Genomic DNA, 25264 nt, shown 5'->3' with positions numbered 1-25264 from the left:
ATAGAATAGAATAGAATAGAACAGAACAGAATAGAATAGAAATTGTGACAAGACAAGAATATAATAGAATGGACAAGAACAAAACAGAATAGAACAGAAGAATGTAAAAATTAAGATAAGATCATATAGAATGTAGAATAGAACAGAATAGTGTAAATAATTATATGATATATAATAATAGAATAGAACAGAATAGAATAGAATAATGTAGAAATTAGGACGAGACATATAATAATATAGAAGAGAACAGAACAGAATAGACAAGAACAAAACAGAATATAACAGTATTCTATTCTAATATTAAATATATATATATATATTTTGGGACATAATGAAAGAGTATAGAATAGAACAGAACAGAAAAGAAGAATGTAAATGTTAGGATAAGACATTGTAAATATAGAATAGAATAGAATAGAATAGAATAGAATAGAAATTAGGACGGGACATATAATAATATAGAAGAGAACAGAATAGAATAGACGAGAACAAAACAGAACAGAACAGAAAAATAAAAAATAAAAATAAAAAATTTGGGAAAATAATGAAAGAATATTGAATAGAATAGAACAGAACAGAAAAGAATAATGCAAATGATGTAAATGTTGGGAGGTATAATAAAAGAATAAAAATAATTTAGGTTAGTGATTTTATTAGGTCATTTCTGTAGTACAGGTTTTACACAAGAAGCGTGTTGACGTTCCCCCTGTTTGGGAATCACTGTTTGAAGGAATAACCGCTAGAGTTGAGAACACACACACACACACACACACACACACACACACACACACACACACACACACACACACACACAAGCCGTACACTCTGCTGTCAGCAGGCTGTGAAGAGCAGCTTCTGCACATGCTCAGTGTTTTTCCCATCACATCACGCACAGTCACACAGAGCAGCCCCTCCACCTGCCTCCTCCTCCAGGAACTGATGCTCACGCGTCTCTCTCTCCGCGTCTGCCGCGCTCCCGTTCTTTCTGCGTTCCCCGCGAGAGCGCTCTGAGCGGAGGAGACATCATGTCGTGGGCACCAGAGGGATTCCTCTAAAGGCTGCATGCGATCTGCTATGGAGTTCAACTCTTCATCTGTGTTTGAGCAGCATAAAGGTAAAGCATCACACACACACACACACACACACACACTGCTGCTGCTGCTGTGCTGCTGCTGCTGCTGCTGCTACTGTTGCCATAGTAATGCTTACCATTTGCCTGCGTGATGTGAGGGCTGCCATCTGTTTGTGAATGAAGAGTAGGGTGCCCACGACTGATTATTTGTAAACCACGAAGTGAGGGTCACCATCACAGTGTTTGATGATAAATTCCGGGGTTTCCTGTTGTAGTCGATGAGGTCTGTGATAGCAGCTCTGTCCGCGGATCTTCTGTGTTGTTATGGATGTAATACACTCTACACACCCCCTAGATAATACATACATAAGCCCAAAGGAATATCTGATTTCTCAGTGGCTGCTCAAGCTGTGTACTTAATTTCATCAACTTGTTTTCATATCTCCTGAGATCAGAGTTAATTAATTTAGGGGATCCAGTTGTTGACATGAAGTAAGAATATTGAACACTGAAAGATTAATATGAGCAATAAAATATTACACTGCCTTTCATAAGATTGGGATCGGTAAGATTTTTTATGTTTTTTTTTTATTCAGTCTCTTTTGCTCATCAAGGCTGTATTTATTTGATCAAAAATACAGAAAGAATAGTAATTTTGTGAAATATTATTTTAATTTAAAATGCAAGTTTCTATTTCAATATACTATGAAATATAATTTATTTCTGTGATGTAGTGTTGAATTTTCAGCATCATTACTCTTCAGTGTCACATGATCCTTCAGAAATCATTCTAATATGTGATTTATTATCAGTGTTGAAACTGTTGCGCTGCTTAATAATTTTTTTGGAACCTCTGATACTTTTTCTTTGGTGAATAAAAGAACAGCATTTTCTCAATGATTTCTAATAATGTTTCTAACAAAAGTCTTTACTATCACTTTGCTGAATAAAAGTATTAATTTCTATTAAAAGTATTAATTTCTTAAAAAAAATAAAAAATCAAAAAACACTATTCTTTTTAACTTTTTATTTATCAAAGCATCCAAGAGTATTACAGGTCCCAAAAAATAGCAATATTTCACAATATTTCTGATCAAATAAATGCAGCCATGACGAGTATAAGAACTTATTTAAAAAACAATACAAATCTTACTGATCCCAAATGTTTGAACAGCACTGTAGTTCATTTTGCTTGGCAAGAAGTTGGTGAGATATTTTGGAGTTCATACTGAGATTTCTCACTTTTGCTTGCAGACCTACAGAAAAGGTAGAAGTTTGAGATCTCTAAAAGGAGACTAGGATATACTAATACTAGGATTAATAGGACTAGGACTAGGACTAATACAAGGATCTTATTTCAGATTTTTCATTTTTATGGGAAAACAACTGACAAGCTGACAAGTCAATGATAAGCAAGATTCTTCTGACTGTTTGCATTTATTCTTCTAAAATCAGACACATCTAAGGAATGTTCCTCTTACACCCAGCAGATGTTATTGAATGATTCATGTTCCTCTCAGAAGCTGCTGAGGAGGTTGATCTGAATGTGGTGTACCAGGCAGCAGCAAACGGAGATGTGAACACGCTGACCTCCACGATACGAGAGGACCCGTCCATCCTCGAGTGCTGCGATAGTGAAGGTATTCTTCCACGTGACATACTGCACTTTTACACTCTTCATTAAGCTCATTTTGAAGCGAGTTTTACCTTTGTGACTTCATTGCACTTAATTGAGGTCAGTGTGTAGGGTAGTGTTCATCAAAGTATATGTAAAAAAGTTTCTGTAATTGAGAATTTTATAATTTTATGTACAGACCACTTAAGCGTACTTAAAAAAAGTACACTTAAGTGAAACTTAGGTACACTTAAAAAAAAAGCACTTTGTGATATCCGTTTAAGTTTAAAAGAATAGTTCACCCCAAAATAAAAATGTCCTGAAAATGTGCTCACCCTCAGGCCATCCACGTTGTAGATGAGTTTGTTTCTTCATCAGATTTGGAGAAACGCATCCAATCACATCACTTGCTCACCAGTGAAAACTTCTGCAGTGAATGGTTGCCGTCAGAATGAGAGTCCAAACACTGATAAAAAACATCACAATAATCATCTGGTCTGAATCAACAAAAAACCACACACACTTCCTCCAGAGAACTGTCATCTGGTCTGAATCAAGAAAAATCTGCACAGATCAAGCACTGTTTACAAAGGAAAACAGCTCTAAACAAATATGTGGGTGGATTTTGATGTGAGAGACAACAGGACATGGATTTTTCACTGGAGAAAGGTTATGGATTATGGACTCATAATTTGAACTCAGATTATGGACCAAACATAACCAAACAGTTTCTGGTAACAATTGACTTTAACAGTGTAGAAATTTTCCTTTTTGGAAAAATTCTATTGTTTTAAAGCATATTATTTCCCTAGTAAGTACTCTTTTTTTTAAAGTATGTTAAAGTTTACCTCTGTTTTCACAAGGGTGGGCCACACCTGTCCTGATAATAAAGGTGTGGTGTTTCAAGTTGATGAGGATTATTGTGTTACTAGTGGTGTTTGCCAAGGCAATTATTACTGTTACTTATAGTTTGGGTTACCAATTAGAACAAACCCTTGACCCTAACGTCCTTATGCTACTCGCATGATAATTACATCAAATTGTGCAGCATGTTAAGAAGAGGTGTGCTTTACAAATTGTGATTAAGGGTGGGATATGTTGCTATACCAAGCAACCAGCCACTTAAAAAGGCCCAGCAGCCATCCACAACTCAAGCACTGAGGTTTTGAGTTTTTCAAGCAAGCTAAAGAAAACCTATAATCATTGTCAAGCAATTCATACATTCAGCAAATCTGAGACAGAAATAAGCCATCATCATAAACGGATTACAGTAGAGCTGACCTGCAGTTTCATTTGAACGAGAGCTGCTGTTAAGCGTTTCTGACTGCGGATGTCTTGATGACAGGCTCCACACCGCTGATGCATGCTGTGTCTGGGAGACAGGTGGATACGGTCAAACTGCTGCTGAAGATGGGAGCCTCTATCAATACACAAGACGCCTGTGGACGGACGTCCCTCTCTCTAGCGACATACCTGGTAACAAAACTCTCTGAGGATCATTGATGAGCTGGATCCCTTTAAAAATGCACATTGTTTGCATTGCTGTCAGTGGATTGTGTTTATGAACCGCATGTACGAAGTTGCAGTGACCTTCCTAGCTTTGACTGAATTAAATGCTTGTTTAGTTAGTTTAGTCTGGTGGTTTTATCCTGTGCAGGGCTGGCTGGAAGGCTGTGTGTGTTTGCTTCGCAACGGGGCGAAACAGAACATTGCAGATAAGAACGGACGCTTACCAATTCATGCTGCTACTGCTGAAACTGACTTCAGGTAACGAGAAAGATAAAGATCACACAATCCTCATCAATAGTGACATAAAAACACATTTTAGGCTTAATATTAACAAATATGCATTGTGCACATGTAGTACACTAAATAAAGTTTAATTATCCTTTTTATTTCAGTAAGTCTCAAATGATATGTGAGTAAATATGCTAATAGATTTGAATTATACTTCGTATGAAATGTATTTTAAATATATGACTTTTTTTTTTACTAGGGACTGTTGTCAACACAGAATAGTAAGATATGTTGTTACAGTCAACATAAAACCAAAAATGAAGCATATTTACTTTCCTAATGCACGTTCCTTGAATCATCAGTGCACATTATTCACCAATCCCTCTTTTTTAGCCCTATTTTTTTCTTGTTGATTTCCTGATTCGCTGTTATATTATGGAAGTAAAATGGTGTTTGCAGCATTTATAGAGTGATAATCATGTTTTGTTTGTTTGTTTAGCTCATGGCTGTGCTGCTACAGCAGTCGACACTGTGTGAAATCAACCATCAAGACAATGAGGTGAGTCAGAGCAGATGTTCTCAGTCATTTGAGTTTCAGCTTGGTAAAACCCTTTTAAATAAGAAGAATGATTATAGTAATAATTGTGCATGTGTAGTGCAATTCAAATCTTAAAAGTATATTTTATATACTATCAATTTTTTAAAAAGAAATGCAAAGTTCTGTCATGAAACTCTAGATGTTCTCATTCAGTCTGATGGCATCATTATCCACATGGTGCACCTGATTGGTTTATTTTCAAATCAGCAGCCAATGAGATTGCTGCTCAACATTCAAATACTCAGTCGGTGTTTGCTGTAGCAGTGCGCTTCAGAAACCCTCCTCCTTCCCCAGCTCCACCTGTATAGATCGGCTATGGGGTGATTTCATGTATGTTACATATGGGGATATTTTGTAGTATCTGTTATGCAGTATGTGCAGCAGCAGTATTTCTTACATGCTCACAGCAGCATGTCTGTGCATGGATGTACTAGCAGTAGCAAGTCTAGGTACTTGTGTGAGAGGGTTATGAGATGATAGCCTTATCTTTAGTTTAAAAGAGTACAAATATATATTTTTTTTATTTAGGAAAGGTATATTATTCGGAAAATTCACATTGGCCTGAGAATTTTAATGAAATTTAAGGTGCAATCTATTTGGCATGAGCCAAGTGAAGAAAGCTGATTCTAGCCCTTACACCAGGGATCCTCAAATCTGGCCCACAAGATCCACTTTCCTGCAGCGTTTAGCTCTAACCCTAATCAAACACACCTGAGCAAGCTAATCAGCGTCTTCGAGATCATTCGAAAATCACAGGTAGGTGAGTTTGATCAGGGTTGGAGCTAAACTCTGCTGTGCATTGGCCCTCCAGGGCAAGATTTGAGGAACCCTGCCTTACACCCTTATTCTGCATTTTACTACAAAATTGAAAATGGTCAACATAGGAAATTGGGTACCTTTCGATTCAGTTTATACTGTACCGAATCTAAAGAGATCAATCTTATGATTTTAGGTCAAAATGTTCAGGAGTTATAAGCAAAGACTAGAGACTGTCCTCTATCTGTGTGCAGTAATATCATAAATATCAGCAAAGCCTACTTGACTGGATGCAGTCCTTGGGCTCCAATGCAGAATGGCTTAAATAGTGTTTCTTTCTCCTTAATCCCCCTGTCTAGCTTGTACTAATCTGAACAATGTCTGAAACTTTGTATTACGAGCACGTCCTGTGTTTATTTGCCTCTTTATAATGAATCGCTTGTTGTATTCCTTAATTGTAAGTCGCTTTGGATAAAAGTGCCTGCTGAATGAATAAATGTAAATGTAACTGTAACTGTAACTGTGTACAGGGAATGCACAGGGTAGAAATTCTACTGATTTTGCATTAAACCATTTTTTTTTGTTTTGTTTTTTACACTGCATTTACTTTCCCTGTTATGGGCTAACCTGCAGTTTTGCAAATTTCCAGTTTATTCACATTAATTCCCATCTATTGACATTAATTCCCATGAAAACTTTGAAAAATCCCAGAATTCTGCAACCCTATTAGGAAGTAACAGTCATCAATACTTGGTAGGGTGCATCTGGTTAACCCTCAGACTGTGATTGGCAGGGAATGACGGCTCTTCACTGGGCTTCTTTCCATAACCGGCCCGAGCATGTGCAGGCCCTGCTGCAGAGAGGAGCTGACCCCACGCTTGTGGATAAAGACTTTAAAACAGCTCTTCACTGGGCTGTGCAGGTACAAATCACAAACAAACACATCATTCTAATACGGTTTTCTTACATACAACATTTTCTACAACAATACGTGTTTTTTCTGTGATGACTCTGCTTCTGTTCAGTTAAAAAGTCACACCTTTTTTACTGAGCTTTATCTACAAACAGCTCATCTTTTCAATAGTCTTTCCTGTAAATTAGCACCAATGAGCTGTTCTATAATGTGTGTTGATATAAGAAAAAAGTGATCATAGAGAATAATGCAAGAAGTATGAATTACCGTTACACTGCCTTTGACAATGATGTACAGTTTAGCAGTCATACAAAATTACTAGTAAAAATCACACATTGTAACATTACTAAGGATGGTCCTTTGCTATTTGGAAGAGCTTGACTTAATTTGAACCACAATTAAGTCAATTTTCTGTAACAAATTGATCATGACACATTTACTATTGTGCATTATGTGCTTTGAAAGCTCTACAGAATTCAAACACCCCTTAACATGTAATCTTGTCCTTTTACAGTAATTATACTTTCAGCTATTATTAAATGTCTAGTACTCTTACTTCCACTGAACACATATTATAACCTCATACCATGTCAGAGAGAAAATGCAATTCTCCTAAAATGCAATCTCTCTGTAGTGTTTGTCTGGGCCTGGTTACTTGCTGTATTGTATAGGTATACTATAATCAGGGGTGCATATACGTGGTGTGCAGGTGAGCATGCATGACTGAAATAAAAGTTCAGACCACTCATTTGCATACTGACATCGTTGACGGCTGTAAATGCACAATTATCATTTTATATCGACAAACTTTATTTCTCTTTAAGATTTCTATTTGAACTGAAAGCATAAATCTAGGCTATTCACTACCGTGTTCAAAGCACAATGCAAGACTAATATTTCATTCACTGACGCTCTTATAAAATAAAAGCTTGCTGATTTTAAGTTTGCAAATTATGAAAATTAATATATAAAAATAGTAAATATTAGCATTTAATGGTTAAGTTTACAAAAAAATGTTTAATATTCCCTTTTTATTTTAAAATGTATTAGTATTATCACACTTTATTATTTTTTAAAATTATTTTAATAAAAAAAAAACTTAACTAAAGTGAAATAATATTGTTATCACTATTATTATTTTTTATAACAACACTTAATGACTTAAACACCTTACATAAATACTATAATTCAGAAATACTATATATATATATACATATATATATATATATATATATAGTACAGACCAAAAGTTTGGAAACATTACTATTTTTAATGTTTTTGAAAGAAGTTTCTTCTGCTCATCAAGCCTGCATTTATTTGATCAAAAATACAGAAAAAACTGAAATATTGTGAAATATTATTACAACTTAAAATAATAGTTTTCCATTTGAATATACTTTAAAAAAAAATAATTTATTCCTGTGATGCAAAGCTGAATTTTCAGCATCATTACTCCAGCCTTCAGTGTCACATGTAACATCCAGTCTATCACATGATCATTTAGAAATCATTCTAATATTCTGATTTATTATGAGTGTTGGAAACAGTTCTGCTGTCTAATATATTTGATGAATAAAAGGTTAAAAAGAACTGCATTTATTCAAAATAAAAAAAAAATTCTAATAATATATATTCTAATAATATATTTTCTTTACTATCACTTTTTATCAATTTAACACATCCTTGCTGAATAAAAGTATTGATTTTATTTAAAAAAAAAAAAGAAAGAAAAAAAATTACTGACCCCAAATTACTGACCAGTAGTATGTATTGTTATTACAAAATATTTATATTTTAAAAATACTTTTTTCTTTTTTTTTTTTTTTTTTTACTTTTTATTCATCAAAGTATCCTAAAAAAGTATCACATGTTCTGAAAAAATATTAAGCAGCAGAACTGTTTCCAACTTTGATAATGAATCATCATATTAGAATGATTTCTAAAGGATCATGTGATAATGATCCTAAAAATTCAGCTTTGCATCACAGAAATAAATGATAATTTAAAGTATAATAAATTTAAAAACAATTATTTTAAATTGTAATAATATATAACTGTGACGAGTGGGGCGGGGCCGAGAGCCGTGGGAACGGAGCGAGGCCGGTGGAGTGATTGGGAAATGAGCGACACCTGCTCCACTCACCGGTCTCGAGTCCCACGGAGGAGATCGGGAGGATACAAAAGAGGAGCGACGACAGTGAAGGACGAGAGAGGACCAGGCCTGGGTTTTATTTTGTCATTAAAGTTTTATTTGAGTGTCCGCCGGTTCCCGCCTCCTTCTTCCCGGGTTTCGGCACCAGTGTAATAATATAAAACTCCACAATCACGGGAAGAAAGGAGGCGGGAACCGGCGGACACTCAAATGAAACTTTAAAAACCAAAATAAAACCCAGGCCTGGTCCTCTCTCGTCCTTCACTGTCGTCGCTCCTCTTTTGTATCCTCCCGATCTCCTCCGTGGGACTCGAGACCGGTGAGTGGAGCAGGTGTCGCTCATTTCCCAATCACTCCACCGGCCTCGCTCCGTTCCCACGGCTCTCGGCCCCGCCCCACTCGTCACAATTACAATATTACATTTTTTTCTGTATTTTTGATCAAATAAATCCAGGCTTGATGAGCAGAAGAAACTTCTTTCAAAAACATTAAAAATAGTAATGTTTCCAAACTTTTGGTCTGTAATGTATATATATATATATATATGATTGTATTTGTAATAATAATATTAGTATTTTAATTTATCTTGTAAGCTAGACAATTTTCATATTTTATCACGTAATACAATTTATGTCTTAAAAATTATTTGTGAAACATGTACGTACATTGCAAGTTAGTTATTAATTTACAGTATTTGTATCATTGTTTTCAACTCTTTGGCAGAGCGGCAGCCGGTTAATGTGTTCTCTCATTCTTGATCATCATCTGGGGTCCTCTGTGATCAATTACGATGATGAGAACGGGAAGACCTGCGTTCACATTGCCGCCGCTGCGGGCTTCAGCGACATCCTCTATGAACTGTCTCACGTTCCTGAGACCAACCTGCAAGCTTTAGACGTGGATGAACGGTACAGTAATGTTGTGATATTCACATTAGTTTGTCAGCATGTGGAGTGCTAATCATTATTTTGTTTACCAGAGGGTCAAATAGGACAAAATGTAGTGCTTAATAGGCATTATTTAACTTATACTTCATGCATTACTAAACTTTGTGTTTTCAAGTTTCGTTTTTCATAATTGCACAATGTTATATCTGTTTTTCTGTCAGCACCCCTCTTCACTGGGCCGCTGCAGCAGGGAAAGATGACTGTGTGCAGGTATTGTTGGAGCTGGGAGTGGAGCCCAACCCTCGAGATATTAATGAGAATACGCCACTCACATACGCCATGTACTGCGGTCATACTGCATGCATCAAACTCCTCTCCACTGAAAACAGGTTTGTCGTTGTTTGTTGGAAAGCAAAAACATATATTTAAGTTGCCACTTTTGACAACATAGAGCAGGTGAATAGAGAGCGGGATGTGTCCTCTGGGCCATACCCCACCCAAGTGCAGCAATACAGGTGTGTTCATGAATTGAACATCAAAAAACAGCATAATTTAGAGGTAAAAGGCTATTTTCTGTTCTGTTTTTGGTTCTTATTGACACAGTCTGGCACTTCATTAAAAATAAAGTTCAAAGACCTGCGTTTGCCGCTCTTGTCATTTACCTACTATGCGTGTGAATCTGAGGGTGGGGCTAAACAGGCAGGGATGTAGAATCGGTGGGCGGGGCTTAACAGGCAGTGATGTAAGTGTGGTGGTAGAATCGAAGCTAAACAGGCAGTGATGTAGAATCGGTGGGCGGGGCTTAAACAGGCAGTGATGTAGAATCGGTGGGTGGGGCTTAACAGGCAGTGATGTAGAATCGGTGGGTGAAGCTAAACAGGCAGTGATGTAGAATCGGTGGGCGGGGCTTAAACAGGCAGTGATGTAGAACCGGTGGGCGGGGCTTAACAGGCAGTGATGTAGAATCGGTGGGCGAAGCTAAACAGGCAGTGATGTAGAATCGGTGGGCGGGGCTTAACAGGCAGTGATGTAGAATCGGTGGGCGGGGCTTAACAGGCAGTGATGTAGAATCGGTGGGCGAAGCTAAACAGGCAGTGATGTAGAATCGCTGGGGTGGGGCTTAACAGGCAGTGATGTAGAATCGGTGGGCGAAGCTAAACAGGCAGTGATGTAGAATCGGTGGGCGAAGCTAAACAGGCAGTGATGTAGAATCGGTGGGCGGAGCTAAACAGGCAGTGATGTAGAATTGGTGGGCGAAGCTAAACAGGCAGTGATGTGGAATCGGTGGGCGGGGCTTAACAGGCAGTGATGTGGAATCGGTGGGCGGGCTTAACAGGCAGTGATGTAGAATCGGTGGACGTGGCTAAACAGGCAGTGATGTAGAATCGATGGGCGGTGCTAAACAGGCGGTGATGTAGAATCAGTGGGCGTAGCTAAACAGGCAGTGATGTAGAATCGGTGGGTGGGGCTTAACAGGCAGTGATGTAGAATCGGTGGGCGAAGCTAAACAGGCAGTGATGTAGAATCGGTGGGCGAGGGCTAAACAGGCAGGATGTAGAATCGGTGGGCGAAGCTAAACAGGCAGTGATATAGAATCGGTGGGCGGGGGCTTAACAGGCAGTGATGTAGAATCGGTGGGCGAAGCTAAACAGGCAGTGATGTAGAATCGGTGGGCGGGGCTTAACAGGCAGTGATGTAGAATCGGTGGGGTGAAGCTAAACAGGCAGTGATGTAGAATCGGTGTGCAGGGCTAAACAGGCAGCGATGTAGAAGCAGGCATTGATCTTCCTCTGCAGATGCAGTGTTTAGCCACACTATTACATCATAAAGTGCCAACATTCCACAAGCTGTCATTTTGGCAGATTGGCTTCAATATAAGCTGTTTTTAGACTTATGAGAAAGTTTTTGAAGAGTTCTGAAACTTTCAGGATGTTTTTATAATAAAATGACCTCTTATATGTCAAAAGATCAAGGGAATTTTGATTTCTCAGTTCATGGCCCCTTTAAGGAGACATGCATAATGCACTGTTTGGGGGCTCCAGAAATGTGGTTGGAATCTGTGGTAATTTAAAATATGTAGCATTAAAATAAAGCACACTTATTAAGTTCTTGTATCAGTCAGATGTAAGATGCAGAAAGAGATCCCATGAAGTATTTTTAGAACTAAAGATGGCCATACTTTTCACAGGTCTGAGTCAAGCAGGCCACTGCATGCCCAAAACAGTGAATCTTCTATACGCAAGGAGGGGAAATTTCGCATGCTGAACCACATCTTCTGTAAGAAGAAGAAAGAACTGCATCCTTCTCAGCAGACAGACTTGAGTCAAGAATGTCAGCTCAAAGAAGACACGTCTGAGGTGGACGACATCATCACTATGTTCGAATGTGTCACTGAACTCAGAGATGAGAGCGAAAACACTTCTGCTGTCAGAAAACGAAATAATGAGTCTGAGAAAGTCCACCTCGTTGAGGACACATCCAGCAAGGACCTCCAAACTCTCCCACCCATACGCACACAGAGTCTTCCTCCAATCACTCTAGGGAAGTCCCTGCTGGTAAACTCTCAGACTTTGGCCCACAGTACCAGCAGAGGTCATGTGGCAGGACATTTAGCGCACAGGTCGCAGAAGAGCAAGAGCGAGCATGACCTGTTTGATGGCAAAAGTAAGGACCAAAAAGCTGCCGGATCCAGTCAGATACTGACTCACAAAGCATGGATCTCAACTCCATCTGAACAGCTGCTTGACAAGCTGCTGCATGGATCCTCAAGCCCTTTAGACGTGCTGTGCTCAAATCACACGCCATACATACAGAGAAATGACCAAGGTGAGATATCTAATACTGCAAGTTAGGTGATTCTTCAGTTATTAGGTGAACATTTTTGACTCATAAAATAGTTTTAATTCATTCATTTTACCTAAGTTTTAAAAGATTATACAATTATTTTAATAGTTAATGATTCTGAACTGTTTACCACATCTATTACTTTTGCCTAGTTTTCAGGCATTTGGCAGAATTACACTAATGTGGGCTCAAGCGCACTTAAAATTTTAAGGCAGCAAGAACACTAACTTTTTAAAGTTGAAACAACTATTTTTCACAGTGTGTATATCTGACACTTAATTGTATGATAATGCATTATAATAAACATTTATATAAAATGGATTCATTAAATTCATTAATTAGCTCGTATTTAGACTTGTATTTCATTCCATATAAATTACAATACTTCTGATGTCTTTGAAACATGATGTGATGTTGCATATAAGAGTTCAAACATAAAAATGACACACTACAGTATTTAAAAAAATTCAAATGCTTTAAGCCCACATCAAAAGATTACAAAGTAAAACTATTCATTTGACAAAAGTGAATTTTTTACTGTGTTTCCATTGCTTTAGTACAGACTGTGAATTTTTGTTTCCGTTGCTTCATATTATTGTTTTTTAAATAGCCAAGAATCTCGAACTGAAGAATCTCCTAGATATAAATCAGTGAATTAGTCAAGTATGACATGTTTATTTGCAAAATTCAGAATTCTGTGTCTTCTTCTCCGAGCAGCTCACAATCATCTTTTTCCTCTGAGGGTCAGAGAATCTGCCCTCACACGTAACAGTCTGGCTCCTATCCGTGACCACTGCACTCACAGATGTAAGTTTAATCCTTGTATCCTAATATAATACATGCTTCATAAGACTATGCAGTGCAATCCCTTGTTCATAATGCTCAAGAAAAGATTTACGAAAGATGGCAATCTGAAATGATAAAACTCATCTATGTTGTTTCATATTTGTTGTTTTGCTGTCTTTATGTTTGTAATTCAAATGGGTCGAATTTGTTGACATTGAAATGAAATGTATTGCAACACTTCCCATGTCTTCCCTGCATGATAAAACAATATAAGCATCCATTAAATATGATACACTCACAACTGGTATTTTTTCCGAACATGAGCATTGTTCACATCTTCGGTTTAACAAATGTGGTCCACAGTTTCCTTGCCACCCGACCAGGTCTCTCAGGGAGTGAAGAAGTCGAAATCCTCTTTAGGAGTGGGTCTGGCTGTACTTCCACCTCCGTTTGCATCCAAACTGCACCGAGCCGGCATTCCTCAAAACCAGTCGCTCAGCTCCTTCCCGCCACCGCTGACAGGAGAACCTTTACGAAACATTCAAGTTCTTCCTGCCATTCCTCCGCAGAGAAAACGCAGCCCATCTCCGTTCACAACCCAGAATCTCTCTGACAACAGAAACTGATGGAAATCTGAACACTGTTCAGAGTTTCATGCGTCATCTGGACCTATTACGATCACAAGGATGCTGAAGAATCACTGTTTGATAAAACTACTGAGTCTTAACAAGACCGCTTTTCATACAGTTTTACAACTATGATATTTTTTATGGTATGCATATGGTTGAAATTTTGACTGTAACATTTAAACACGCTTTAAGCTTATTGTTTACTGTTACTATTAATAAAGGAAACTGTTTAAGTATGGAATTGTGATAACTTACTGTTATGATAATCTAGTCATAAAGTCAAAACATTAACTTAAATGTTGTAAGAGGGAATATTCTTTACCTTAAAATAACTGAAAGCAACTGTATGTGTTTTTTTTTTTTTTTTTACCTTGAAATATCAATTTCCAAATCATTCTGATGGTACACTGACTTATAATAAGGAGAAAGGTGTTGTTTCTGTCACAGTCTCCCTCAAATGTCTGTTCTGGGAGTGTGTAAGTAACAAATACTCATGTCCAGTTTTCCACTGTAATTATGAAAGTGGTGTAGTTATGACCGTGAATTCAAATCGCTTAACTGTAGGAGGCTCCAAAGTCACAAAAATACACACAAGTATACACAGTTGCTTTGTTGAAATCAGTAATGGATTACAATTTGCAAGTAGGCCTAATCCTCCACCTTTGTGATCAGCTGCTTCAGGTGTGTGGGTTTGAGATGAAATCTGCATTATCTAACATGAATCACACAAAACCAGACAGGTTTCGACAGCACCATAGTGTTTACATTCTTCAGGAAGCCAAATTACTAATGGATGACAGTCGATATATGTTCTGACTCAAGCTCATCTTTAATGACATTAAATGTACAGAAAGCAGAGCTGATGTGCTTAATGTTATTTAGATATAGCTTCAAGCAGCAGTTATTTCTGTTTTTAATTTATTTATATTGCTCATAATGATTTCTTGATCATCAGCTAAGAAGTCAATTGTGTTGCATTACATAAAATCGTGAACTAATCACAAACTCAGGATCAAAATCCCATCTGACAGAGAAAGAGTGTATCAAGTGTAGTGGTACTATTTAAACAGGGTTAGATTCGTTTGGTTTAGTCCTGTTACCCTGAGTTTGTTCAACGAGTGTTTTGGTACTGGCCCCGTTCCTAAAGGTAAAAGATAATGTGTAGATACGATATAGAGTATAGGGTGAGCGACGCAAGGGTCATGGGTTTGCATGAACTGATAACGGCTGCTTTGGATAAATATAAATAGTTGAGTTAATTTCTGTTCAGCAATTTATGTGGATGATATCTGCAGTCAAATAAATATCTATACTGGACAGAAGCAGATTTGTACAGTAGCACTCTTTATGATAAGATTTATGTTCATATTCCCTGGAAGATTATCAGTGGCACAGAGATGACTTGTTAAAAATAAATTCCATATCATGTTACGGCAGCTTTAAATACATCAGCATTAATTATATTAATCATTATTTTAATATTTAGAAGATGTAATTGCAAAATGAAAAGGCAGCAGCTCAGTGATTTGATCTGAGTTAATTCCAAATACACATAACTACATAACTTTAATTTTGTCTCACAAAGAAAATGCAATTTTATATTACTCAGAAATTGCTCTTATAAAGGCCAAACTTCACTAGGCTTTTATTGGCATCTAAGTATCAACTTTTTGTGTATATTTATAGGCCTATATAATTGTTATTTTGTTTACTTTTGTATTTTTTAGATGTTTCTCCTAAAATTACCTATATGAAAGAAAAAATAATTACCATTTTGCCAACACTAAGATTTACTGTAAAGGTTTTTTTTTTATTAAATTCTATTTTCCAGATATATTAATTTCAACATTTCTATTACTGTTTTCTGACTTGATTTCTATGATCCAAAGTATATTCTGAGCACAAAAGACTTGTCGCAGACATCTAGATGTAGTAAATATTTGAGCTTGTCATAACACATCCTAAATAAAAGTGCAGTAATGCCAGTAAAACTCCCTGAATCTCGTAATACTGTTACAACATCAAAGGTGTTGAGCTTACATCTATAATAATACGATAATTATAACGCCCTTCAAAGCAAGTTTTCATATTGAGAACATGCCTCAAAAACAGCACTTAATTGTCTGTGGCTCATTTTGATTGTGCTCCTTATGTAAACACGCTGAGACAGCGCGAGCTCCCATTGGCTGCAGTAAGATCACTGTTTTCCGGGAGTGGGCGATGACTAAGGGGAAAACGCATCCGGTTACTATCGTAACCTCGGTTCCCTGAGAGGCGGGAACGAGACATTATGTCAGCTATGACGTATATGGGAACTCCTCCCTTCTCCACTTTCGCTGAAATCTTATGGGCTAATGCCAACTGGGGACAGCTGGCTAATTGACGCGAAGCATGCAAATACTGACAGGTCAGCGGGCAGTATAAGATGCATGGGTGCGAAAATTACGTCAGAATCACGACTGAACGCTAGCACTGATCAAACAGCAACAACGGCGGCTAACGTAATGTTTCGTTCCCGCCTCTCGGGGAACCAACGTATATGGGAACTGTATTAAATCCCGCCGTGAGAGCAGTGAAGATAAGCCCTGAACGGGGTCAATCACCCAACACATAAGCAAGACAGTTCTAGCCAATAGCCACGTCGCTAAGAGTACTCGCATCTGATAGGCGGAACTAGACCAATGAAACATCTGCTCCGACCCTAACAAAATTTGCATATCTTCATGCAATGAACACGAAGGCTGCACTGAATAGGGCAGACACAACACAATGAGCACTCAAGCATGAGAGTTAAACACAGAGTCAACAGCGTTTGCGGTGACATCTGCATAAACCTTATAAGCCATAACACAGAGTTAGCAGCTATGGTAACTACTGTATAGCTGGTTATAACAGTTCACAACACATGAATGAAACTTAACTCACCAAAAGTACATGTGATGCTCCAGAGGGTACATCCAGCTTGTAAAACCTGCCGAATGTGTTCTGGGAAGACCAGCCAGCAGCAAGACATAAATCCTGGATAGACATACCTCTAGCCCAGGCCCATGAGGAAGCAATTGCCCTCACAGAATGAGCTCTGATGTTGAGGGGACAATCTTTTCCCTGGCATTCGTAAGCCAACACAATAGCATCCACAATCCAGTGAGAAAGTCTCTGTTTTGAAACAGCAAATCCCTTATTACATCCACCAAAGCACACGAACAGCTGGTCTGACTGACGAAAGGCGGCCGAGCAATCCACATACATCCGCAAAGCCCTAACAGGGCAGACAGCGATCTGAGCATCAGTGTCACACGAGCTGGCTGGCTCAGCAGATAAGGCGGGCAGGGAAACAACCTGTGCTCTAAACGGTATATTGAGTGACTTCGGCACGTAACCTGGTCTCGGCCAGAGGGAGACATTACAGTCGCCAGGTCCGAAACAGATGCAATCGTCGTTCACTGAAAACGCGTGTAAGTCTCCAATGCGCTTCGCCGAGGCGAGAGCAAGAAGCAAGGCCGTCTTCAGGGAAAGCTCCTTAACCGCAATCGAAGCTAAGGGCTCAAATGGTGGTAGAGATAGAGCCCTCAAAACTAGAGCTAGATCCCACGGTGGCACGGAGGGCGGCCGTGAAGGACACAATCTCCTCGCTCCCCTGAGAAAACTGATTACCAGAGCATGCTTACTGATCGATTGCCCGTCAACCGGGGAATGAAAAGCAGCAATAGTGGCCACATACACCTTCAGCGTGGATGGCAAACTCCCGCAAACCAATCTGTGCTGTAGAAAGCACAAAACATCTGACACGGAACAGGTCCCCTGGTCAATACCAATGTCCTGGCACCATTTTGTGAAAACTCCCCACTTCAGAGCATAGAGGCACCTGGTAGACGGAGCATGCGCCTCTGTAAGTATGCTCAGCACTCGTGAATGCAGAGCGTCCCGCTCATTTAGGGTCCCCCCAGCGGCCACACAAGAAGGTTCCACAGCTCGGGGCTGGGAATTTGGGAATTCCTGAGGGGAATTTGCCATGGGTGGCCACCACTAACTCTCTCAGGTCCGCGAACCAGAGCTGATTCAGCCAGTTCGGGGCCATGAGTATAACTGACGCTCTCTCCTCCCTGATTTTGCACAACACCATAGGCAGAATCTTCACCGGATGGATAGCGTAAAGCCTGGCTTCCGGCCAATGCAATGTCAGAGCATCTCCCGGCAGCGGGGAGTGAGATAGTGAGAAGAACATCTGACAGTGTGTATTCTCGCTTGTGGCAAACAAATCCACTTCCGCCCTCCAGAAATCGATCCCAAATCATTTGAACTGATCCTGGGTGAAGCCTCCACTCTCCTTGAGGAATCCAGTTCCTCGAAAGCATGTCCGCTCCATGGTTCAGGATACCAGGGATGTGCACCGCTCTTATGGAGAGAAAGTGTTGGTCCGCCCACAACAGGAGACTCACTGCCTGTTTGAATAGAGCTCTGGAACGCACGCCGCCCAGGCGATTTATGTACGAGACCACAGACGTGTTGTCGGTTCGAATCAGTACATGTTGCCGCTCCAATTTTGACCAGCTTGTAGGGCTAAGGAAACCGCTATCAGTCCCAGAAACCTCTGAAATTCCCTCAGTGAAACCGACCTGCCTGGTCTGAAACGACACAGAGTCGATGAAATTGCCTCTTTGCGCTCTTGAGAGAGATGAGCTCGCATCGCCATCGAGTCCACACATACTCTCAGATATGTTATAGTCCGACTCGGTTTAAACACGCTTTTCTGCATATTCACATGCAGTCCCAGCGAATCCAAATGGCGAAGCAGTGTTTCCATGTGACTCATTACCACATATCTTGAGTGGGCTCAAATCAGCAATTCAAGATGCGCATTCTGCTCAATCTGAGGGGAGAAACCGCTGCGTCCACACACTTTGAAAATGTGCGGGGGGCCAGGGCGAGGCCGAACAGAAGCACTTAATACTGATAAGCCATGCCTTCTAAAGCAAACCTCAGGAAGCGCCTGTGGCGCGTCGCTATTTGAATATGGAAGAATGCCTCTTTTGGATCCACTGAGGCAAACCAGTCCCCAGTCCCCAATCTTCAGCGTTGTCATTCTGAACGCGTGCTTGTGAAGTGCTCGGTTGATGGGTCTCAGGTCCAGAATCGGAGTCCACCATCCTTCTTTGGCACCACGAAGTAGCAGCTGTAAAACCCGCTTCCCTGCTCACTTGGAGGGACGCGCTCTATCGCTCCTTTCTCGAGCAGACTGAAAACTTCCTGTCTCAGAACAGGAAGGTTTTTGGGCAAAGTCAGTGACGGGACCACGCCATTGAAGCGGGGAGGTCTGCGTTTGAACTGAAGAGAATATCCGTGCTGAATTATTCCCAGTATCCACGGTGAAACGTCCGGGATAGCCCTCCACGCGTCCAGGAAATGACACAGCGGATGCGTTAGCTCTACGGCCACCGTAGCCACTGATGGTGTGTTTTGACAGGAGACCCGTCCCCGTGAGGCTAGAATCACTGGCGGGAGGGCGGCTCGCGGCGGGCATTGTGTGGTGTTGGCATTCTCGCACCCTCGAGAGGCCATTATAATCATGGGTTGTGGCTCTGCGCTGCTCTGAGACAGGGCGAGTGACACACTGTTGGGTGCAAGAGGAAGAAAAAGCTCTTTTTGTGGATGGATACATGTTTTTATTGTGTAACTCACACAAACAGCATTTAAACCAACATAACAATCGTCGCCCGTAGGAACCTGGGGAACATGATGCTTTTGAACATGGCGCTTGGTGGACTGCTCTCCTCCTCCGAAACTGACTGTCCGGTTCGGGGCGGGGTGCCACGGCGGGCTGCACGCAGATCTCTGATGAAGTCAGCGCCGACTGCGCCGACGTCGAGTCTAGCCGGTCCCTGAGCCTGACGAGGTGCAGAAGAAGAGCGGGACCTCGCAGACGATGACTGGAGTAGGCATCACGTGGCTCATCGCCTTGGCACGCTTCTGCGTCTCGGAGAAACGCTCCGTGACTGACTCCACGGCGTCACCAAAGAGGCCGGAGGGAGTGACTGGAGCATTTAAAAGCGTCTTGCGGTCAGCATCCTTCAGGTCAGCTAGGGTAAGCCACAGGTGCCTGTTAAGGATGACCATGAACCCCATGGAATGGCCGATGGCTTGAGCAGAGCGCGCTTAGTACGACGTCGAGGGATTGAAGCAGCTGCACGCAGATCTCTGATGAAGTCAGCGCCGACTGCGCCGACGTCGAGGGATTGAAGCAGTTTTGCCTGGAACACCTGGAGTATAGCCATAGCGTGAAGAGCAGAAACCGCCTCCCCTGCAGCAGCATAGGCTTTGTCCGCCTGGTGGGCCGTGAACCTGCACAGCTTGGAAGGCAGGCTGCGGTCCGAACCCAATGCAGAGGAAGATGGGCACAGGTGTCCGGCAACAGTCTCCTCAACGGGGGGCATGCGCACATGCTTGTGCACGTCTAAGAAGAACGGGGTTCTTCTCCTCGAAGTGCGGCCTGGCGGTGTGTCGACTGGAGGAACCACAAGTCCAGCTTACTTTTCACAGGCTCGTCAGGTGCGTTCCAAGCAAGGTCCAGCTCTATGACGGCCTTGCCGAGGACCCTGACGAGCTCCTCCTGGAGGTCCGCAGGGCCCTGACGACGAGAGCACGGTCCGACTGAGACCCCAATCCTTTTCTGACGACGAGAGCAACATGGAATCATCTTCCTTGCCAGCTCGTTCGAAGGTGATGAAGTTCGCAACGGTGTGGGGCGGGGGGCGGAAGCTAACGTCTGCGAAGTTGACAGCGTCGAACTCGTCCTCGGGCGGGGGACGGCCCACCAGTGGCTTGCTGGTGGCAGTGGGTCTCATCCCAGCTGTTGCCCGAGCCACTTCTCTCCTGGCTCTGAGGGCACGCACTGGCAGCTCGGAGCAGTGGGCGCACGTGTTGTCCGTAAGTGCCGCCTCGGTGTAGGCGAGGCCCAGGCGTCCGGCGTTGGGCTGTCGAAGGTCGGGCGGGACAATGGGACCCGTGCAAATCTGGCATGTAGCAGCCATCGGATGCGGAGAGGAAAAACAGGGGTGAGTAGTCCTCTAATGCAACTTCCACGATGACTTGGATAAGACTTCTAGCGTGAAGAAAGAGATTCTGATGTAATTTTCGTGCCCATGCATTTTATACTGCCCGCTGACCTGTCAGTATTTGCATGCTTCGCCCAAGCTGGCATTAGCCCATAAGATTTCAGCGAAAGTGGAGAAGGGAGGAGTTCCCATATACGTCATAGCTGACGTAATGTTGAGTTACCGCCTTGAAAGGGAACTAATAGATGCTGATTGGTTGAGTTCACGCAGCATTGTGATTTAAACCACCATTTATTCGGACAATTTTCTAAATATAACTGTTATTGTGTCATGAAATGTAGTTTTAAAAGTATTTCAGGTGAGAATGTAGTTGTTGAAAACTCAAATCTGCGGTTTATTTATTAAGACAATTTAGTTTTATTGTAAATGTAGGCTGTATATACAGGTGCTGGTCATATAATTAGAATATCATCAAAAAGTTGATTTATTTCACTAATTTCATTCAAAAAGTGAAACTTGTATATTATATTCATTCATTACACACATACTGATATATTTCAAATGTTTATTTCTTTTAATTTTGATGATTATAACTGACAACTAAGGAAAATCCCAAATTCAGTATCTCAGAAAATTAGAATATTACTTAAGACCAATACAAAGAAAGGGATTTTTAGAAATCTGGCCAACTGAAAAGTATGAACATGAAAAGTATGAGCATGTACAGCACTCAATACTTATTTGGGGCTCCTTTTGCCTGAATTACTGCAGCAATGCGGCGTGGCATGGAGTCGATCAGTCTGTGGCACTGCTCAGGTGTTATGAGAGCCCAGGGCAGGTTGCTCTGATAGTGGCCTTCAGCTCTTCTGAATTCTTGGGTCTGGCATATCGCATCTTCCTCTTCACAACATCCCATAGATTTTCTATGGGGTTAAGGTCAGGCGAGTTTGCTGCCCAATTAAGAACAGGGATACCATGATCCTTAAACCAGATACTGGAAGCTTTGGCACTGTGTGCAGGTGCCAAGTCCTGTTGGAAAATAAAATCTGCATCTCCATAAAGTTGGTCAGCAGCAGGAAGCATGAAGTGCTCTAAAACCTCCTGGTATACGGCTGCGTTGACCTTGGACCTCAGAAAATACAGTGGACCAACACCAGCAGATGACATGGCATCCCAAACCATCACTGACTGTGGAAACTTTACACTGGACCTCAAGAAACGTGGATTGTGTGCCTCTCCTCTCTTCCTCCAGACTCTGGGACCCTGATTTCCAAAGGAAATGCAAAATTTACTTTCATCAGAGAACATAACTTTGGACCACTCAGCAACAGTCCAGTCCTTTTTGAAGCGAGACGCTTCTGATGCTGTCTGTTGTTCAAGAGCGGCTTGACACAAGGAATGCGACAGCTGAAACCATTGTCTTGAATACGTCTTTGTGTAGCGGTTTTTGAAGCACTGACTCCAGCTACAGTCCACTCTTTGTGAATCTCCCCCACATTTTTGAATGGGTTTTGTTTCACAATCCTCTTCAGGGTGCGGTTATCCCTATTGCTTGTAGACTTTTTTCTACCACATCTTTTCCTTCCCTTCGCCTCTCTATTAATGTGTTTGGACACAGATCTCTGTGAACAGCCAGCCTCTTTTGCAATGACCTTTTGTGTCTTGCCCTCCTTTCCTCGTGCAAAGTGTCAATGGTCGTCTTTTGGACAACTGTCAATTCAGCAGTCTTCCCCATGACTGTGTAGCCTACAGAACTAGACTGAGAGACCATTTAAAGGCCTTTGCAGGTTTTTTGAGTTAATTAGCTGATTAGAGTGTGGCACCAGGTGTCTTCAATATTGAACCTTTTCACAATATTCTAATTTTCTGAGATACTGAATTTGGGATTTTCCTTATTTGTCAGTTATAATCATAAAAATTTAAATAAATATTTGAAATATATCAGTCTGTGTGTAATGAATGAATATAATATACAAGTTTAACTTTTTGAATGGAATTAGTGAAATAAATCAACTTTTTGATGATATTCTAATTATATGACCAGCACCTGTATACACATTTCCCTGAACGAAGTACATTTCTCCGGCTATTATTATGTTTAAATGAAAACGAAAGGAGGCAGTGGTATTTGATATCATAGGCTATTTCATATATTGTAAATATACAGTGAGGAAAACCGCAGTAGCCAAGGCGAGCTGACTGTTGTTATCAAGTACGCTGCTGTTTACAGAATCACCCGACTTGCGTCGTTTCGTCCGCGGGAGATCACACCCCCGAATCAAACTCGCAAAGTCCGATCTGAGGATGCAAGTCCGAAATTTGCGTACTTTGTAATGTGAAACACGCGCAGGCTTACGTCACCAGACTATTTGCCTAATATTCACTGTACTTCAGAACGCGGTGGAAACGCAGAAAGCAACAGGTCTGTGGGGGAAAATAGTTCCCGGGTAATTTCGGTGGAAACGCGGCATAAGTCGTATGATGTGAAGCCACTCTAAAGGTAAGAGAACATTTTAATGTATATATAAAGTCATAAACATTATCAATGATGTATGTTACTCTGTGATGTCGTTTAGTTATGTTCGTTTTTAACGTCTGCGTACTTTACAGGCATCGTGTTACTGTGAGATGTCCGTCAGTACAAGTATTGTGCTTTGTAACATTAGCCCAATCAATAAATGTACTTAAAACATATTATTACATTATATTTTAGAGCTTGTACAGACATTGCTGGTATCCTCGCCAATGATATAAATTTATTGTAATATCATTGTAAAGAAAACCATAAATACTAAGCTTCAAATGAAATAAAGTAGGAAATATTATAATAATCTGCAGACGAAAATATTGAATATAACTGAAATATATACTGAATATTATTTTGTTGAATTATCTATTTACAGACAGATAAATTTGTGTCTCTAGAATACGTTTATCTATGACAAAGATTATTGTCTGTTTGTTAATGAGGGATTTGTGGACATAATTTAAATATTGGCGATTAAATATGAAATTAGGCCTGTATATAAGTCACAGAATAACATTTACCTTTTAATACAAGGCTGTTAAAATGCTTTAAATTACTGGTAACAATTTATTTTAAGGTGTCCTTATTACAAGGGTTAAATGTACTTACTTAGCCTACTATTATAAAACCAATTAATTATGCATAACTACATTCAAGTAACTCTAATCCTAATCCAAACCATATAGTAAGTACATGTAGTTAATTAATATTCCTCAGTACTTAAATGTATAATTACATTCATACATTGACAAATGTATTTAGACCCAGTGCTTGAATTTAGTAGCGTCTGCGGCAGATTTAATTGATTAGACATGATTTGAAAAGACACACATCTCTCTATATAAGGCCTAACAGCTGAAAAATGTAGATCAGAGTGAAACCCAAGCCATGAGGTCAAAGCCCAAACTGTGCAATCAGGAGAGATAAGCCTGATGGTCAATCTGCTTAAACTCCACTGATCACGTGTGGAGATGGTTCTTCTTCTGAAAGATTCTCCCAAAACTGCAACACTTCACCAATCTGGACTTAATGGCAGAGTAGCCAGAAGAAAGCCTCAGTAATGTGGGGTTACTTTGTGGAATAATTTGGGGCTTGATTTAAAAGGACTCTCAGACTGTGAAAAACTCTGCTCTGATGAACCTCAATTTCAAGTTTTCTATGTCTGTATGTGGGGTTACTTTGTGGAATAATTTGGGGCTTGATTTAAAGCAATGTCAAAGCATTCACCTTTTCAAACGTCTTTACAAACAAAAGGTCTGGTCCCATTACAGTGATAATGAGGTTTGGATTAGTTGTTATTTACCATGTGTATTTAACTTGTGGTATTCCGTCTACCATAGTTGGTATTTGATAATCATTGTTACTTGAGGTAATATCTGTATATTATGAATATGTATAGTATGTATGTGTGGTTTTGCACATATGCAACTATAATACTGTTTCTTAATGAGGTATTATTATTACTATTATTTATTTTTTATATATTTTTATTTTTTTTCTTTGAGATAATTGAAGAAGGAAGCAGCTATTTTGTTTAAATTCTTTGACAGACTGGGGTGGGGTTCAATAAGTTTTACTTCTCCCCACTCTATTTCAAGCATAAGTGTAAGTTATTATTATTATTGTGTATTCTTCTGTTGTCACACTATTTGCTTGAAATAAATAAATAAACAAATAAACAAACAAACAAGTGTCA

The 25264-nt window shown here is 40.2% G+C and overlaps 2 protein-coding genes across 4 annotated transcripts in view; both read left to right on the top strand.

Annotated features, from left to right (window-relative positions):
• The first annotated feature begins 549 nt into the window (after positions 1–549).
• On the top strand, positions 550–15443 carry LOC109086084 (ankyrin repeat domain-containing protein 55-like). Of its 3 annotated transcripts, none has more exons than XM_042732126.1 (11): positions 552–1114; positions 2563–2712; positions 4033–4163; positions 4345–4454; positions 4923–4983; positions 6572–6700; positions 9567–9751; positions 9952–10119; positions 11919–12556; positions 13292–13381; positions 13724–15442. In XM_042732126.1, the coding sequence occupies exons 2-11, from the start codon at positions 2580–2582 to the stop codon at positions 13984–13986; spliced, it is 1908 nt and encodes a 635-aa protein (XP_042588060.1). In that variant the 5' UTR covers positions 552–1114; positions 2563–2579; the 3' UTR covers positions 13987–15442. The 3 variants fall into 3 exon arrangements, with proteins under 3 accessions (XP_042588061.1, XP_042588060.1, XP_042588059.1); XM_042732125.1 differs by having other exon boundaries at positions 554–1114; positions 2593–2712; positions 13724–15441; XM_042732127.1 differs by lacking the exon at positions 13292–13381 and having other exon boundaries at positions 550–1114; positions 2593–2712; positions 13744–15443.
• Positions 15444–23396: 7953 nt separating this feature from the next.
• Positions 23397–25264, top strand: part of il6st (interleukin 6 cytokine family signal transduce) — a 57105-nt gene continuing 55237 nt past the window's right edge. The window contains exon 1 of the mRNA XM_042732122.1: positions 23397–23541. The gene's annotated coding sequence lies outside the window, so the exon portion shown is untranslated. The remainder of the gene's footprint in view (positions 23542–25264) is intronic.

Source organism: Cyprinus carpio, chromosome B10, assembly GCF_018340385.1.
Source record: "Cyprinus carpio isolate SPL01 chromosome B10, ASM1834038v1, whole genome shotgun sequence".
NCBI lineage: Eukaryota > Metazoa > Chordata > Actinopteri > Cypriniformes > Cyprinidae > Cyprinus > Cyprinus carpio.
The sequence above is the reverse complement of the archived record's forward strand: the minus strand, read 5'-3'. Positions and strand labels throughout refer to the sequence as shown.